Source organism: Engystomops pustulosus, chromosome 6 (assembly GCF_040894005.1).
Source record: "Engystomops pustulosus chromosome 6, aEngPut4.maternal, whole genome shotgun sequence".
In the NCBI taxonomy this organism is placed as follows: domain Eukaryota; kingdom Metazoa; phylum Chordata; class Amphibia; order Anura; family Leptodactylidae; genus Engystomops; species Engystomops pustulosus.
The window spans coordinates 143,859,734-143,876,638 of NC_092416.1; the positions used below are offsets into that span (position 1 = coordinate 143,859,734).

Here is a 16,905-nt window from a genome sequence, read left to right on the forward strand (position 1 = left end):
ACCTAGGGTAGTTTAGCCTGGCCGAGCCGCTACCCTACACATACATCAGAGGCGTGTGCCTTTAAATGGATCTCTGTGACGTGGGGGAGGGGGGCGTGGCCCTTATCATACCAAAATAACAAAATAAGATTACTGCAAAGGGGATAACATAGGTGAGTACTTATCATCAGGGAATCTGTGCTTTAGAGACTCTGCGGAGTCTGAAACGCAGGCAATCATGTCCACCCTGCCAAAACTCCACAACATGGGGCACGTTTACTTACCCAGTCCCACAGAGTTCACAAAGTTCTGAGTGTCTGACAATCATGCACTCTGGCGCGATTCACTCCCCGCTCAGGTCCACCGGAGTTCACATTCTTCTTCCTGGTGCAGGTAATTGCATTGTCTGGCGACACAATTTGAATCTTAGATCCCGTGCTCAGTCCGAATCAGTCGGCCCGTCCCCCTGATTTCTGTCGCATGAAAGCCAGCGCAGCTGCACCACAATTCGGTCGCGTGCGCCACAATCCGAGCGGAAACCCCTAAATACCTGTCTTAGCTGCGCAAATCCCGAAAAACGTGAGCAGTCCGACATAAATACGATCTGTTACCCTTCGTAAATAAGCCCCCATGTCTCTCTCCACTGCTACAGAAAACTTGCATACAAGCCCAAATAAATCTCCCCCTTTGAGTGCAGCTCATAAAAAATGGTAACAAAAACAAAGTGTTGTATTTATATTTATGTTAAGTATATATATTAACATATGCAGATTTGTTGCAGGATTTGTCCAACTTGCTAATATATTTTTACTGTTATAACTTCTCACACACATATCTGTTTTAAAGGAAAAAAAAAAAGAAAAAAAAAAAGGGAAAGGCTGTAGAGGCACACCAGAGGGGGTATAGCTCAGTGGTAGAGCATTCGACTGCAGATCGAGAGGTCCCTGGTTCAAATCCGGGTGCCCCCTTGCAATACAAATTTTACTTGTTCTCCATTATTCCCAATATATCCATCATTAATTAAATTCAATACAACAATAAATCATGATGAAAGGCAGTGTCTTACCAATATGAAGAAGGTTTTCTGAACTCTGCACAAGGAAATAAAAATATTTTAAATCAGCACAAAGTAGGAAATGTAGTTTTCATGTAATAGTGGAGAATCAGTATGTGTTATCATCCTTCATTGTCACCAGCCTATAAAAAAAAAATACAAATGGCAACATTTCTTTTGGCTCCTTTTGGCTTTCTCAAGATTTTGTGACTAGACTATTATTTTTCTGCTTAGTAGTGGGTGAGACTGAATAATATAAGGGAATAAAAATAATTGAGGGTTAATACTTTTAGATGCATAGACTGTCCCACATGGCACAATTATATGCACCATATTAATAAACAGGACATATAGAAAAAAACATAGGAAATGCTTGAGCTGCATAGAGTCATCTACACATCCTAGAGCATAATCTACAGAACAGGGGGTATAGCTCAGTGGTAGAGCATTCGACTGCAGATCGAGAGGTCCCTGGTTCAAATCCGGGTGCCCCCTCACTATCTTTTGCAATTTTTTTTACACTGTTACATTACATTGTAGAGAAGCTGTGTGTATGTAATGGGTTAAACGCACCATAGTCGTATCAAAATGAATCGAATTGCTTACTATTATTTAATTTCTGTGCCTCAACATCCCTCTATGGAGGAGGAGCCATGAGGATCAGCCTAATACAGGAGGCCGGTCCATCATTACATACGTACTGGCCCTGATGTGGAAATATACAAGTAGATATACACATCCTGGCAGTAAGAACAATGAGTACGGGAGGCTGACTGGTGTCATATCAGGTAATGCGTGCTACTTGTAGTTTAACAAACACACGGATAAGAAAAATGACTTTCCACACCGTACTGTAAGTGGACACTGCGCACATGACACGTCCCTTTAACTGGTCACATGACCTTGTCCGTGCGTTCCAAGCGTTTCTTATTTCCGTTTCCGGCGCAGTTTTACGACGTCAAAATTTTTCTAAATTTTATTTCCTGGATTGAAAACTAGCCGGAGACCTAGAGGGGGCTAGCGGGTCCTTCATCATGGGAGGCGGCGACCTGGTACTGTATAGATGCTATATTATATATCTTAGGTAACATGTCATATGTCGCTGCAGGTCGGTAGTGAAACTACTACAGTCGGGCATGCTGGGACTTGTAGTTTTTCTGCCACAGCCATAATCATTGCATGGTTATGTCAGAGTAGTAGTGGGCACTGGCAGGATTGCATGGCACCCACTATGCTCACCCGGCTTATGTCATTGTTCCCAGGAGTGAAGTTTCCAGGGTGGGAAGGGTTAAAGCATGGCAGTATTGAAGATTTGCGTAATAATCTACCACCTGGCTCTTGTCATGCTATGAGACAATGGTACCACACTATTGGCTTTTAACCCCCACTTTGTGACACGACCTCAGCTAGTAGATTTACTATACAGGCAGTCCCCGGGTTATGCACAAGATAGGTTCTGTAGGTTTGTACTTAAGTTGAATTTGTATGTAAGTCAGAGCTGTATACTTTATAATTGTAACCCCAGCCAAATTTTTTTGGTCTCTGTGAGAATTGGATTTTAAAAATGTTGGATTGTCATAAGGATCCAGGATTAACAATAAAGCTTCATTACAGACTCCTGAGATAACTGTTATAGCTGATTATTGTAGCCTAGGACTAAAGTACAGGAAATTACCAACATCTAGGGGTCATCTGTAAGTCAGGTGTTCTTAAGTAGGGGACCGCCTGTATAGTGGCACTTAAAATGCTAGCTTTATCGGACCTTCTGATAAAGCTAGCAAACAATTCACTATATAGTGCTGTGAGCACCAGGCCAAGATCTAGCGTATTCATGAGGGGGCGGCTGAGGAGACAGTGACTGCAGTTTGAAGCCTGGCAGTCGCCGCCGGCCTATGGTGTCCCAGAGACCAGCAGAAGAGAGGTGAGCGGGCTGAACCACTGTAAGCTCGGTCCGACGCTCACAGTGATATGTACTGAAGTGTTTGCTAGAGGTGGTGCTTAGTACTGCAGTGTGTCTCCATTCATATATATGGTATAGGGCTATGTGCAGTACTATACACAGCCATTTCAGTATAACTAGCATTGTGCTGGTTTTTGCAATGAATTGTTGATTGGTGTCCTGGAGAGAATCGACTTATCCTTCTATTAAAGTCATGTAAACCATGTTAAATTTTGCTTTGGTTAAATAGTTTGGGGATCCTGTTCTATTGTATTCTTTGATATAGTGAACCCATTGTGGATATCTCTATGAGTTAGATGAACATGTCTATTTATTCTTTTACTTTGCTGGTGTGTGTGATTTTCATAAGAAAAGGTATATAAACGGCAATGGGCATGAAAATCCATATTTGCCTGAAGTACCTTTCGTGATGCATCTGTTATACTTGGGATACAAGGGGGTTCCACAGAAGTGAATTTGAATAGCTGGGGGTTCAGCACCTTTGCCCTGCACCCATCAGCTGATAAACCAGAAAACACCTTATACGCTATTGCATCTTGGCTTCTATGCAAACCAGTTTATGGATGCTGGGCCCGGGTGTCAGACCTCCACCAATCTCCCATTAATAAGCTATATTAAGGATATGTCTTGAATTGCCAGTCTTTGACACCCGTTAAATAGGTTTCTATGAGTTCTTGAATTATCCAATAATTGGAAAGTGGGGACATCTAAATATCTCTACAATAATGGTGAATTCAACCTCCTTTTACTTGAAGTTCTGATAATCTGAGCCAAAATATTTATCAGTTTTGTCAAATCTATGTATTTCCTCAGAATCTGAAGAAAAGCTGGCATCCTCAGACATTGCGTAATGTGGAGAAAGTGTGGAAGGCCGAGCAAAAACATGAGGCGGAACGGAAGAAAATCGAAGAACTTCAGCGCGAGCTGCGGGATGAGAGGGCTCGAGAGGAAATGCAGAGATATGCTGAGGACACGGGAGCTGTGAAGTGAGAATGCTGTCACCTGTGGGACAAATCATTCTTGCCCTTTAAGAATTAATAACACATTGGGGAGAATTTATCAAGCGCTTTCACATCACGCGCCATCTCTTGAAGTTTCCTTCCCCTCAGTCTCCCCCATGCATGTCACACCGGATATACTAACAAAAGTGCGCTTTTACCTGGTGCAAGCTCTAGTTAATGCATCGGGTAAGGGTACTGTGTCATTCTGGTGCCCACTTGGTGTAGAGGTGGCACAGGGTGGGTAAAGTTCCGGTTCCTCGCTGTTTGCCAGGAATTGCGTCTTTTTGTGGCTTGATTGCCAGAATCCGTGATAAATTCACCCCATTTTATTGTTAAATTGACATAAGTGATTTGTTGACCAGAGTTGTCTGGAAACTAATCTATTGCATGCAAAAGATGTTGTGCAGCCTTTGATCAACAATACACAGTACTGCAACAATCTTTCCGGTTGTATTAGAAGTGAAACTGTTGTTTAGTTAATTTCTGTCTTGTGCTATTTGCTTTTATTGCTGGGTAATATCTTCCATAGTCTTACATTAATATCTCAATGTGTAATTCATGATTTCATTATCAAATAATATCTGTTCTTGATGTTTCTACAGAAAAAAAGATGAAAAGTTGGATTGGATGTACCAGGGACCTGGTGGGATGGTGAATAGGGATGAATACCTTCTTGGACGTCCAGTGGACAAGTTTATCCTTGATAAAATGCAAGATCCAGAATCTGGTCCTTCCACTGAGACTGGACTTCTCCCCGGGTCTATATTCAGTTCATCTGGTGCTGCATCAACCTTGGATATTGCAAACAAGATTCGTGAGGATCCACTTTTCATGATTAGGTGACTATAGACTTAAAGGGGTATTCCAGGAATAAGCATAATTAATATACAAATGGGTCCTCAAAATATAAGCTAATGTGTAATTAGTTGTTATTTTAAATGTTGCTCCGCTCAGCAGAAAATGCTGGTGACATAGACTGTAAGGAAGAATTAAAATGCTACTGGCCCTTTAATCAGTCCATTAATTTCCTCCGCGCAGTCCATTGCGGAACAGACACAGGACAGAAGATGGCCGCTGGTCACATGTCCACACACCTGCCTGGGCAGGTCATGTGATCACCACTATGTTTGGCTGTAGTCGGTTGGTTGCAGTGCATCCAGTATGGCCGGTGTTTTGGTGATGGCAGTTACACATCATTACTATGGTAACAGAGCAGCACAGTCTGGCACATCATCACTGGGAGCAGAGCATAAGAGGCAGGACGAGTTACTGAGAACTAAATGATCTTGGGACTTGTAGTTTCCAGTGGCGGCCATCTTAGTGATAACTCCACCTACTTTAGAGAGGCCATAAATTTTGTAAATCATAAAATCAAACTATTTAAGCTCCGTTTTGTGACTAATGACATTGAGTATTAATGTATTCATTTATTTATATCATCATGGGTTTTTGTGGCAGACGTTCATATTCCCGGAATACCCCTTTAACCCCTTCCCGACATATGACGTACTATTACTGCATGGCGGGAGGTGCGTTCCCGCAAAATGCGGTAATAGTACGTCATGCTTCTGGCGCCGGCTCCAGAACGGAGCCCGCGCCAGAAGCTGCGGGTGTCGGCTATATATTATAGCCGACACCCGCCTCTAACACCCGCGATCGGAGATTTCTCCGATCGCGAGTGTTAACCCCTGACCTTACCGGGGGGGTCCGCTGCTCCGATCGCAGCCCCGGGACTGCCGGTGCCCGGGGCTGCGCGATCCTCTTCTGTGAGCCGGGTCCGTGCCTTCTGGCAGGACCCGGCTGTAACACACTGAGCATGCGCAGCATGTGTTACATTACACAGTGTAATACATCTGTATTACACTGTGTAATGTGAAGAAGAGCTTGAACAAGTGATCAGTGGATCACTTGTTCAAGCTAACCTGTAAAAGTTAATTAAAAAATGTTAAAAACACTACATAAAATCATTTTTTAATAAAAATAATTAATTAAATAAAGTTAGAGTCCCCTAAACACAAATATTCCCTATACACATGCAATAAAGTGAAAAAAACACAAAATCGCCAAAAAACCCCACATATTTGTTATCGCCGCGTCCGTAATAATCCGTACAATAACTCAGAAACATTATTGGACCCGCTCGGTGAACGCCGTAAAAACAAAACCCGTAAAAAACGCCAAAAATGTACATTTTTCATAAAATCTCTACACAAAAATGTTCTAAAAAGTTATGTGCGCCAAAATGGTACCACTGAAAAGAACAACTCAACTCGTAAAAAATAAGCCCAAAACTAGCTCTGTCAACCAAAAAATATTAAAGTTACGTCTCCGAAAAGATGGCGATGCAAAAACAAATGAGATTTCCTCTATATTAGTTTTTATCCAGTAAAATTGTAAAAATAAATGAAAAACTGTATAAATGAGGTATCACCATAATCGTAATCACCTATAGAATAAAGATAATATAGTATTTTTAGTGTACGGTGTACGACCCCCAAAAAATATGAAAAAAAAGTAAACCAAAATTGACAATTTTCTTTTCACCCATACATTCAAGAGTTAATAAAATCTCATCAATAAGCTAATGACCCACGAAAATTAATTATTTGTAAAGTGCATCTCATGTCGCAAAAAATAAGCCCTTATATGTCCAAATTGCCAAAAAAATAAAGATTGTATAGCCAATAAAAAGTAACAATGCATAATCTGCTCTGAATGGGGCAGCTTCCCTTCGATGCCCTGGCGTGTGCACATACAGCAGTCACCACCACATATGGGGTATTATTATACGCGGGAGGGATTGGGTATCAAATTTTGTGGAGCGTTTTGGTATTTTATCCACTGAGAATTTGTAAATTTTTTGAAAAACACATTCATTTAGCCAAAAAAGTTTACTTTCAAAATTGTATCCGATTTTGTTTTAACCCCTGTAAAATAATTAAAGGGTTAACAAACTTCATAAAAGTTGTTTTACGTACATTGAGGGGTGTAGTTTCTATAATGGGGTAATTTATGGGGTTTTACTTTTATTTAGGCCTCTCAAAGTGATTTAAAACCTGAGCAGGTCCCTCAATAGCAGGATATTGCGTTTTTTATGAAAATGTGAAAAATTGCACCTAACGTTCAAAGCCCCATAACATCCTACAAAAATAAGAGTATGCATAAAAACCATGTCCACATAAAGTAGACATTCGGTGAATGGTAGTTATTATGTTTTTTGCTGTTATGACTTATGTATGGAAAAAGTAGAACATTTTGAAGTTCGAAAATCAAGAATTTTTCAAAATTTTCACCAAACATCTGATTTTCTCATAAATAAATGCAAAACAAAACACCAAAATTTTTCAACTAACATGAAGTACAAAGCGTCACGAGAAAACAATTTTAAAATCACTTGTATATGTTAAAGCGTTCCGAAGTTATAACCATTTATAGTGACACAGGGCAGATTTGAAAAAATGGGCCGTGTCAGGAAGGTGAAAAGTGGCTTCAGCGTTAAGGGGTTAAAGAGACCAGTGACTCCCCCCACAATTCTAAACCACACACATTACCTTTTAGATGTCTTTATACTGATGACTTTATCTATGGGATTGTAACCACCATTCTTCTGAAAAAGACTTTTATTGATGCTATGAAAGAGGGGAGTTGTATACAGTCAAACTCGGCTGAAAAGAATTTTCGGTGAAATGGGGCGAGGAGGTTGATTTTTCTTTACATAGTCAGCGTCCCTCTCACTCCCTGCTTCCTGAGTGATTAATGATGTAGCAGAGCCAGAGGAGAACACTGTACATTATATAGTAACCCAGCGCTGTATGATCCTGTCCTGATAATATACAGTCAGGAGATCCCTGTACATTATATAGTAACCTAGCACTGTGTGATCCTGTCCTGATAATATACAGTCAGGAGATCACTGTACATTATATAGTAACCCAGCACTGAATGATCCTGTCCTGATAATATACAGTCAGGAGATCACTGTACATTATATAGTAACCCAGCGCTGTGTGATCCCGTCCTGATAATATACAGTCAGGAGATCACTGTACATTATATAGTAACCCAGCGCTGTGTGATCCTGTCCTGATAATATACAGTCAGGAGATCACTGTACATTATATAGTAACCCAGCACTGTGTGATCCTGTCCTGATAATATACAGTCAGGAGATCACTGTACATTATATAGTAACCCAGCACTGTGTGATCCTGTCCTGATAACATACAGTCAGGAGATCCCTGTACATTATATAGTAACCCAGCACTGTGTGATCCTGTCCTGATAATATACAGTCAGGAGATCACTGTACATTATATAGTAACCCAGCGCTGTGTGATCCTGTCCTGATAATATACAGTCAGGAGATCACTGTACATTATATAGTAACCCAGCGCTGTGTGATCCTGTCCTGATAATATACAGTCAGGAGATCACTGTACATTATATAGTAACCCAGCACTGTGTGATCCTGTCCTGATAATATACAGTCAGGAGATCACTGTACATTATATAGTAACCCAGCACTGTGTGATCCTGTCCTGATAATATACAGTCAGGAGATCACTGTACATTATATAGTAACCCAGCACTGTGTGATCCTGTCCTGATAATATACAGTCAGGAGATCACTGTACATTATATAGTAACCCAGCACTGTGTGATCCTGTCCTGATAATATACAGTCAGGAGATCCCTGTACATTACATAGTAACTAGCACTGTGTGATCCTGTCCTGATTTTAATGTATAGTGATCTCCTGACTGTATATTATCAGGACAGGATCACACAGCGCTGGGTTACTATATAATGTACAGTGATCTCCTGACTGTATATTTAGTAACCCAGCGCTGTGTGATACTGTCCTGATAATATACAGTCAGGAGATCGCTGTACATTATATAGTAACCCAGCACTGTGTGATCCTGTCCTGATAATATACAGTCAGGAGATCCCTGTACATTATATAGTAACCCAGCGCTGTGTGATCCTGTCCTGATAATATACAGTCAGGAGATCACTGTACATTATATTACTATATTACTATTACTGTGTGATCCTGTCCTGATAATATACAGTCAGGAGATCGCTGTACATTATATAGTAACCCAGCACTGTGTGATCCTGTCCTGATAATATACAGTCAGGAGATCACTGTACATTATATAGTAACCCAGCACTGTGTGATCCTGTCCTGATAATATACAGTCAGGAGATCACTGTACATTATATAGTAACCCAGCGCTGTGTGATCCTGTCCTGATAATATACAGTCAGGAGATCACTGTACATTATATAGTAACCCAGCGCTGTGTGATCCTGTCCTGATAATATACAGTCAGGAGATCACTGTACATTATATAGTAACCCAGCACTGTGTGATCCTGTCCTGATAATATACAGTCAGGAGATCACTGTACATTATATTACTATATTACTATTACTGTGTGATCCTGTCCTGATAATATACAGTCAGGAGATCGCTGTACATTATATAGTAACCCAGCACTGTGTGATCCTGTCCTGATAATATACAGTCAGGAGATCCCTGTACATTATATAGTAACCCAGCACTGTGTGATCCTGTCCTGATAATATACAGTCAGGAGATCACTGTACATTATATAGTAACCCAGCGCTGTGTGATCCTGTCCTGATAATATACAGTCAGGAGATCACTGTACTTATATTACTATATTACTATTACTGTGTGATCCTGTCCTGATAATATACAGTCAGGAGATCCCTGTACATTATATAGTTACCCAGCGCTGTGTGAATCTGTCCTGATAATATACAGTCAGGAGATCACTGTACATTATATAGTAACCCAGCACTGTGTGATCCTGTCCTGATAATATACAGTCAGGAGATTACTGTACATTATATAGTAACCCAGCGCTGTGTGATCCTGTCCTGATAATATACAGTCAGGAGATCGCTGTACATTATATAGTAACCCAGCACTGTGTGATCCTGTCCTGATATTATACAGTCAGGAGATCGCTGTACATTATATAGTAACCCAGCGCTGTGTGATCCTGTCCTGATAATATATACTCTTGAGATGGCTATACATTATATAGATTGATGAAGATGTCTGAAATCTTCTTCACATAATGATTCATCTTTATCACAACAATATTTCATTTTAATCTTCAGAAAAAGGGAAGATGAGAAAAGGAGAGAAGTTCTAAAGAATCCAGTGAAAATGAAGAAAATTAGAGAACTGGTAAGTGGAGTAGTGTTCTGCTTCTGGACTGCTGTGTAATAATCATTACATCCTCTGCATGAAGCCTATTATAATTGTTACTACATATTGCATCTTGGCATGCAGGAGTGGGCATTCTTTTTTAGATTTCAAAGTGGTGTTCTCTTTAGACTATCTATTTCCATTTCCATATGATGTTATTATGCTTATTATGCTTTTTCATAGCATAGTTTATTTATTTTAATTTTTTAGTGATCCATTATCTTTCGACCTCTTGTACATGAACATATGTAGCCCATATAAACAGGCTGTATGGTGGTCAGATCCCATGGGCTGTACATACCGCACTGAATGGGTGTCCCTGCATTATATAGATATATAATGCAAAGACATCCCTTCTGCCAGTTAAACAGCTGCGCTGGAAGTGTGTTAAGTATCACAGTTCAGGCATGGCAGTCGGGACATCCTCGCATTATATTTCTATATTATACAGGGACACCCATCCATGTGCAGCTTGTGGGATTGGCCCACTGGATTTGCAGCCAGTGTAAAAGCTCTTAGTATGATCAGTATCTGGTTGGCAGGGGTCCGATACTTATCTGGTCAGCTGTTAATAGAATATTTGGTTATTTTACATGTAACTGATTACTATTTTATAGCTCCAAACCAGCCTTGATAAAAAGAGCAAAAAGAAGAAAAAGGAAAAAAAGAAGAGGAAGAAGGAGAGACGATCAAGTTCCAGCAGCAACAGCGACGAAGATAGTGACAGTGATCAGGAAGACAGAAACAGAAGCAGGTTAGATTTCTATCCCGGATCCATTGGTTTACTGTAACATGGAGTTAATAATTCATGGTATAAAAGTCAGTCATTGTTTCTTGCTCTTCTTTTAGGGCCCCCAAACACAGACAACATTCCCCTTCCCCTCCAATTCACCATCAGAAGGCCATGGGCTATGGATTACAGGTGTTTATTTTACCTTTCCTTAATTGTTTTATTACATACCGTATATACTCGTGTATAAGCCGAGTTTTTCAGCACAAAAAAATGTGCTGAAAAACTTCACTTCGGCTTATACACGAGTCAAGAAAAAAATAAAAACCGTAATACTCACCCTCCGGTGTCCCGATCTTCAGCGCGGGTCCCGATCTTCAGCGCGGGTCCCGATCTTCAGCGCGAGGCTCCCGATCCTCGGCGCGATACCAGGCGGCGGCGGGTCCTCTTCTCTCTTCTGTAGCCGGCAGATCGCGTCCATGTGATCTGCCGGCGGGCGCACAATAAGATGCAGCGGTGTCGCGGCTGATGACGTCATCAGCCGCGACACCGCGGTATCCTACTGCGCGCCCGCCGGGAGATCACATGGACGTGATCTGCCGGCTACAGAAGAGAGAAGAGGAGCCGCCGCCGCCTGGTACCGCGCCGAGGATCGGGAGCCTCGCGCTGAAGATCGGGACCCGCGCTGAAGATCGGGACACCAGAGGGTGAGTATTACGGTTTTTATTTTTTTATTCGCTTGGCAGGGGGCAGGCTGTATACAACATGGGGGCAGGCTGTATACTACATGGGGGCAGGCTGTATACTACATGGGGGCAGGCTGTATACTACATGGGGGCAGGCTGTATACTACATGGGGGCAGGCTGTATACTACATGGGGGCAGGCTGTATACTACATGGGGGCAGGCTGTATACTACATGGGGGCAGGCTGTATACTACATGGGGGCAGGCTGTATACTACATGGGGGCAGGCTGTATACAACATGGGGGCAGGCTGTATACAACATGGGGGCAGGCTGTATACAACATGGGGGCAGGCTGTATACAACATGGGGGCAGGCTGTATACTACATGGGGGCAGGCTGTATACTACATGGGGGCAGGCTGTATACTACACCCTCGGCTTATACTCGAGTCAATAGGTTTTCCCAGTTTTTGGTGGTAAAATGAGGGGTCTCGGCTTATACTCGGGTCGGCTTATACTCGAGTATATACGGTATGTGTATTTTATATATAGAAATGTTCTGGGGGTGAAGCTTCCATGTAATTGTTGCCCATTGTAAAATTAGTTTCCTATGGTTTCTTGAGATTTATTTTTTTCCAATGTCCTTTAACCCTTTCACGACCCGTGACGTAATAGCACGTCACGGGTCGGCCGCGGGTGCATGGAGAGGGCTCACGCGCTGAGCCCTCTCCATAGCCGGTAAGTCTTTGCTGCATATTGCAGCAAAGGCTTACCGGTAACACCCGCGATCGGTGCTAGCACCGATCGCGGGTGTTTTCACCTCGATCGCCGCCGGCAATGCTGCCGGCGGCTTCAAAAGGATGGCGGCGCGTGGGCGCCGCCATCTTTTCGAGGATCGCCGCTCCCCGTGACGTCATCGGGGAGTGGCGATCCGTCGCCATGGTAACCTCGGGTCTCACGAAGACCCGAGGCTACTTCGGGTTAACCCATGCATTACAATGTGCTATCAGCACATTGTAATGTATGAGTAGTAAAATCCCCATATACTGCCATACTGTAGTATGGCAGTATATGATAGGATCGTGCAGACACCCTAGGGTTAAAGTACCCTAGGGAGTCAGAAAAGTACTGAAAATAAAAATAAAAAAAAAGTTAAAAAAACCCTAAAAACTCAAATCACCCCCCTTTCCCTAGAACTGATATAAATATAATTAAACAGTAAAAATCATAAACACATTAGGTATCGCCGCGTCCGAAAATGCCCGATCTATCAAAATATGATAACGTTTTTTCACTGCGTTTAATCCTGTAACGGAAAATCGCGCTCAAAGTCGAAAATGGCACTTTTTTTGTCATTTAAAAAAATTAAAAAATTCTATAAAAAGTGATCACAAGGTCGAACAGTCCTAAAATTGATAACATTGTAAATGTCATCAAAATCCGCAAAAAACGACACCACCCACAGCTCAGTACACCAAAGTATAAAAAAGTTATTAGCGCCAGAAGATGGCAAAATCCCCCAAAAAAATTTTGTACAGGAGGTTTTAATTTTTTTAAATGTATGAAAACATTATAAAACCTATACAAATTTGGTATCCCCGTAATCGCACAGACCCAAAGAATAAAGTAGTCCTGTCATTTGGGGCGCACAGTGAAATCCGTAAGATCCAAGCCCACAAGAAGACGGCACAAATGCGTTTTTTTACCAATTTCACTGCATTTGGAATTTTTTTCCCGCTTCCTAGTACACGGCATGGAATATTCAATACCATCTCTATGAAGTGCAATTTGTTACGCAGAAAATAAGCCGTCACACAGCTCTGTACATGGAAAAATAAAAAAGTTATGGATTTTTGATCATGGGGAGTAAAAAATGAAAATGAAAAAACAAAAAAGGGCAAGGTCCTGAAAGGGTTAAGACATTAAAATATGATGATAAAGTGAAGTTATTGTGTGGGACAAATACAAACATATAAATGGACAAACCCCTCCATAACTTGATGCCAAAAGTAGACTGAATCCAGAACGAATCCCATTGATATCCATGGGATCATTTCTGGTTATCGTACTGGTGCACAAAATTTGGATGGGCTAAGATTATGGGTAATGATACTGAAATACTTAATCCAGATACTGTTTTGGTAGCAAAAAGAGGAGCTTTTATGTAAGTTTATCCTTGCGATCCATTTTCTAGATAAGAGAGTCCAAAAGGAATTTATCAGCAGAACAAGACCGACACGGAGGTCGCTCAAGAAGTCCTCATCATGACAGAGCGCAGTAGGTGTCTTGTTTATTTTGGAAATAATATACAGTTGGTCCCCTACTTAAAGACTCCCCACTTGCAGACGACCCCTGGTTAAAGACGGACCCCTCTGCCCACTGTGACCTCTGGTGAAGCTTTCTAAATGCTTTACTATAGTCACAGACTACAATGATTAGCTGTAAAGTGTCTGTAATGAAGCTTTATTGATATTCCTTGGTAACCATGACAGCAAAAAAAATTTAAACTCCAATTGTCCCCGAGGCGGAAAAATTTTTTTTTGTCTGGATTTACAATTATAAAATATACAGTTTCTACTTGCATATAAATTCAACCTAAGAACAAATCTATGGCACCTATCTTGTACCCGGGGACTTCCTGTAATAATAATGGCTGGTATCTGCTAACAATACGTCTACGGTGATTTGGGATTCTCCATGTCACATAAGCATGAGGGCTTCATTTTTTCTTTTTACTGTTCCACAAAAACAACCATGGACATAAAATAAAGACTTTTTTTTTTTTTTTCTTTATAAAGGTTTGTGCTTTTTTTGTGTAGCATTATCCAAAAAGTGCACACAAATCCCAACCAAATATATTTTTCTTCTATTGACTTCAGCTTGGAAAAAAAGACTGATTTACACCTTAATATTTAGGGAAAAATCTTGGACTGATCGAAAATCTAGACGCAGCCCGTCCCCGAAGAAAGATGAAAGGTACAGAAGACCGAAACCATCTGGATATACAAAGTAAGTACACAATAAATGTGGGTAAACCAGTGTAATATTGTAGTTAGATTTTTATTACCCCGAGCACTTTTGGTTTCAGCAGACGATGTCTTTGTCACAGGACTGTTCTAGAAAACCACTGGCTACAGGGGTGACCTGTTCACAAACTGCACAACATACCAATAGTAGCAGGATTCCAATATTAATAGCAGAATTAAATTTATTTACTTAATCGTGTAATAGTTGAAATTTTTCCCTTTTATAAATTTACCAAAATATATCTTCAAAAATGCCCTCCTATACACTATTAAAGACCTGTTACTTAAAGATCATATATGATGAGAACCATTACAGCAAAATGTAACAAATAAAACATTGCAGCACTTATTCACAATGCAAATTACCATATAGAGTTCCAGTTTATACTACGTAACATAACAGTCTATCTCTGTTAAAATGAGATTGATCTGCTTTGACCCTCACTTGTGTGGCATGATCAGAGACGCAATATTTTTAGGTAGGGTAAATGTTTACCTAGCAGAAATGCTGCAGATTTCCCAGATGGATTTGTGCTTGAAATATCAAAATCCTATTATATTAGCAGCTAGGTAGGTGAGATTTTATATCTTAATTACATTTTTATTTTTAATTGCTCCAGAAATTGACCTTTTTTGGTTCATGTGTTAAAAATGGGCAAATTTCTGAAGGCCTGATCACCAGAAAATTAAGTCATAAGCCAAGAGAGATGCTGTCAGCTGTCTTGAAACCGCAGTGGTTTCTGATATTTAGACATTTGTGTTGTAGTAAAAATTCTGTTATATTCAGCTTACGCAAGGTCACTGTTCTTTGTGCCCCAGAAAACTTTCCGCTGAAGAGTTAGAGCGGCGCAGGTTGGAGATGATGCAAGACGCTCAGCAGAGGGAGAAAGACCGGGAAACTAATGTACGTAGATACAAACAGGAAGAAGAAAATGAGGAAAAGAAGGACCATCACAGAAAAGACAGCAAATTCTTACAGTAAGTTTATGGTTCAATAATACTTTATTAAACAATGCACAGAAATAAAAAGTTGTACAAGTAATTGTAATTTTATTAATTGCAGTAATTAGTGCATTTAGTAGAGAAGAGTGGTTAACATGGAAAAATGTTAAACATACAAAAACATTAACTTAACCCCTTTGTGACAGAGGATTGTTGGTGTCTGAATGCCCAGGTCTATTTTTCTGATTTGCACTTCTGAAACTGCTTAACGACTCAAGACGATATAGATCGTCCTCTGTTGCTGCATAAGGACGATCTATATCATTTTCTGATCGCACTGGCTCACTGATAGCGCCAGCGCGATCAGAAGATGATATAGATCGTCCTTATGCGGCAACAGAGGACGATCTATATCGTCTTGATCCGCAGCAGGAGACCGGCTGTTACATACAGCCTGGTCCCTGCTGCATCTGCCCGACGTGGAGATCGTTGACAATCGAGTATGAACACGGCAGCTAAGGAGAGAGGTTCCCTCTGTCACTCCCCCGGCCCCCTGCAGCGGTGTCTCGGCGGGGTTTGCCATGGCAGCTGGAGGTCTACGTGTCTGCCATGTGAATAGTGGAGTCTAGGGCTTCTATCCCCTGTTCTTTCAGTAAGTTTAGTCATTTGGTAATAAAACTCTGTTCCTCACCTGGACCAGTAACTCCTCTCCTGAGATCTGCAATCTCTGACATCCATCTCTTTTAATTTCCTCTCCACAGTCAGATGAAGCTGGACAGCGCAGCCTCCTCTTCACTGGAGGACAGAGTCAAGCGTAATATCCATGGAATTCAGCGGACCTCCTCAGCCTTGGAGAAAAACTTTATGAAAAGATAATTTGATGGCCATATTGAACATTTTTATACAAAACAGAATATAGAGGACGTTACTCTCTTGTACCAATCGCAACCATAATATGTATTTGTTTTATTTCTATAAATAGTCCTTCAGTGTATTTAAATGTATTTTTTTATATTAAAGTGATCCATTTTCCATCAGTCATGTCCAGTTTAACACTATAAAAAAAACTACGAATGAATCTCCTACTATTTTCATTTTTTGTGTTTCTTATAGTAATAACATGGGTGATAAATGTCGGTATTACCATTCATTACTCACACTGGGGACTTAGTCACAGTAAGTCCATACAGTGGCAGGAAATATGTATTTGCCCAGTAATAACACTGAGACTTGAGGTGGTGTTCCCAGCAGTTGGATATGCAACAGTCCTTAAAAA

General features: G+C 40.9%; 1 protein-coding gene and 2 non-coding genes across 3 annotated transcripts; all 3 read left to right on the forward strand.

The window, feature by feature from the left end:
* Positions 1-875: 875 nt before the first annotated feature.
* Positions 876-947, forward strand: TRNAC-GCA (transfer RNA cysteine (anticodon GCA)). Its single transcript has one exon. It is a non-coding gene; the product is annotated as a tRNA-Cys (tRNA).
* A 509-nt stretch (positions 948-1,456) lies between these two features.
* Positions 1,457-1,528, forward strand: TRNAC-GCA (transfer RNA cysteine (anticodon GCA)). The gene has a single exon. It is a non-coding gene; the product is annotated as a tRNA-Cys (tRNA).
* Positions 1,529-1,957: 429 nt separating this feature from the next.
* On the forward strand, positions 1,958-16,666 carry CWC25 (CWC25 spliceosome associated protein homolog). Its single transcript, XM_072111552.1, has 10 exons — positions 1,958-2,085; positions 3,807-3,979; positions 4,597-4,833; positions 10,154-10,223; positions 10,862-10,998; positions 11,094-11,166; positions 13,856-13,938; positions 14,578-14,670; positions 15,507-15,665; positions 16,391-16,666. Exons 1-10 carry the CDS (start codon positions 2,068-2,070, stop codon positions 16,503-16,505), a joined length of 1,158 nt encoding a protein of 385 aa, XP_071967653.1. The 5' UTR covers positions 1,958-2,067; the 3' UTR covers positions 16,506-16,666.
* The last annotated feature ends 239 nt before the right edge of the window (positions 16,667-16,905 follow it).

Bases quoted from the DNA above. Each gene is read 5' to 3' on its own strand.
- CWC25 (XM_072111552.1), top strand. The intron at 10,224-10,861 runs GTAAGTGGAGTA...ACTATTTTATAG, and splicing joins TGAAGAAAATTAGAGAACTG to CTCCAAACCAGCCTTGATAA. The intron at 10,999-11,093 runs GTTAGATTTCTA...CTCTTCTTTTAG, and splicing joins GAAGACAGAAACAGAAGCAG to GGCCCCCAAACACAGACAAC.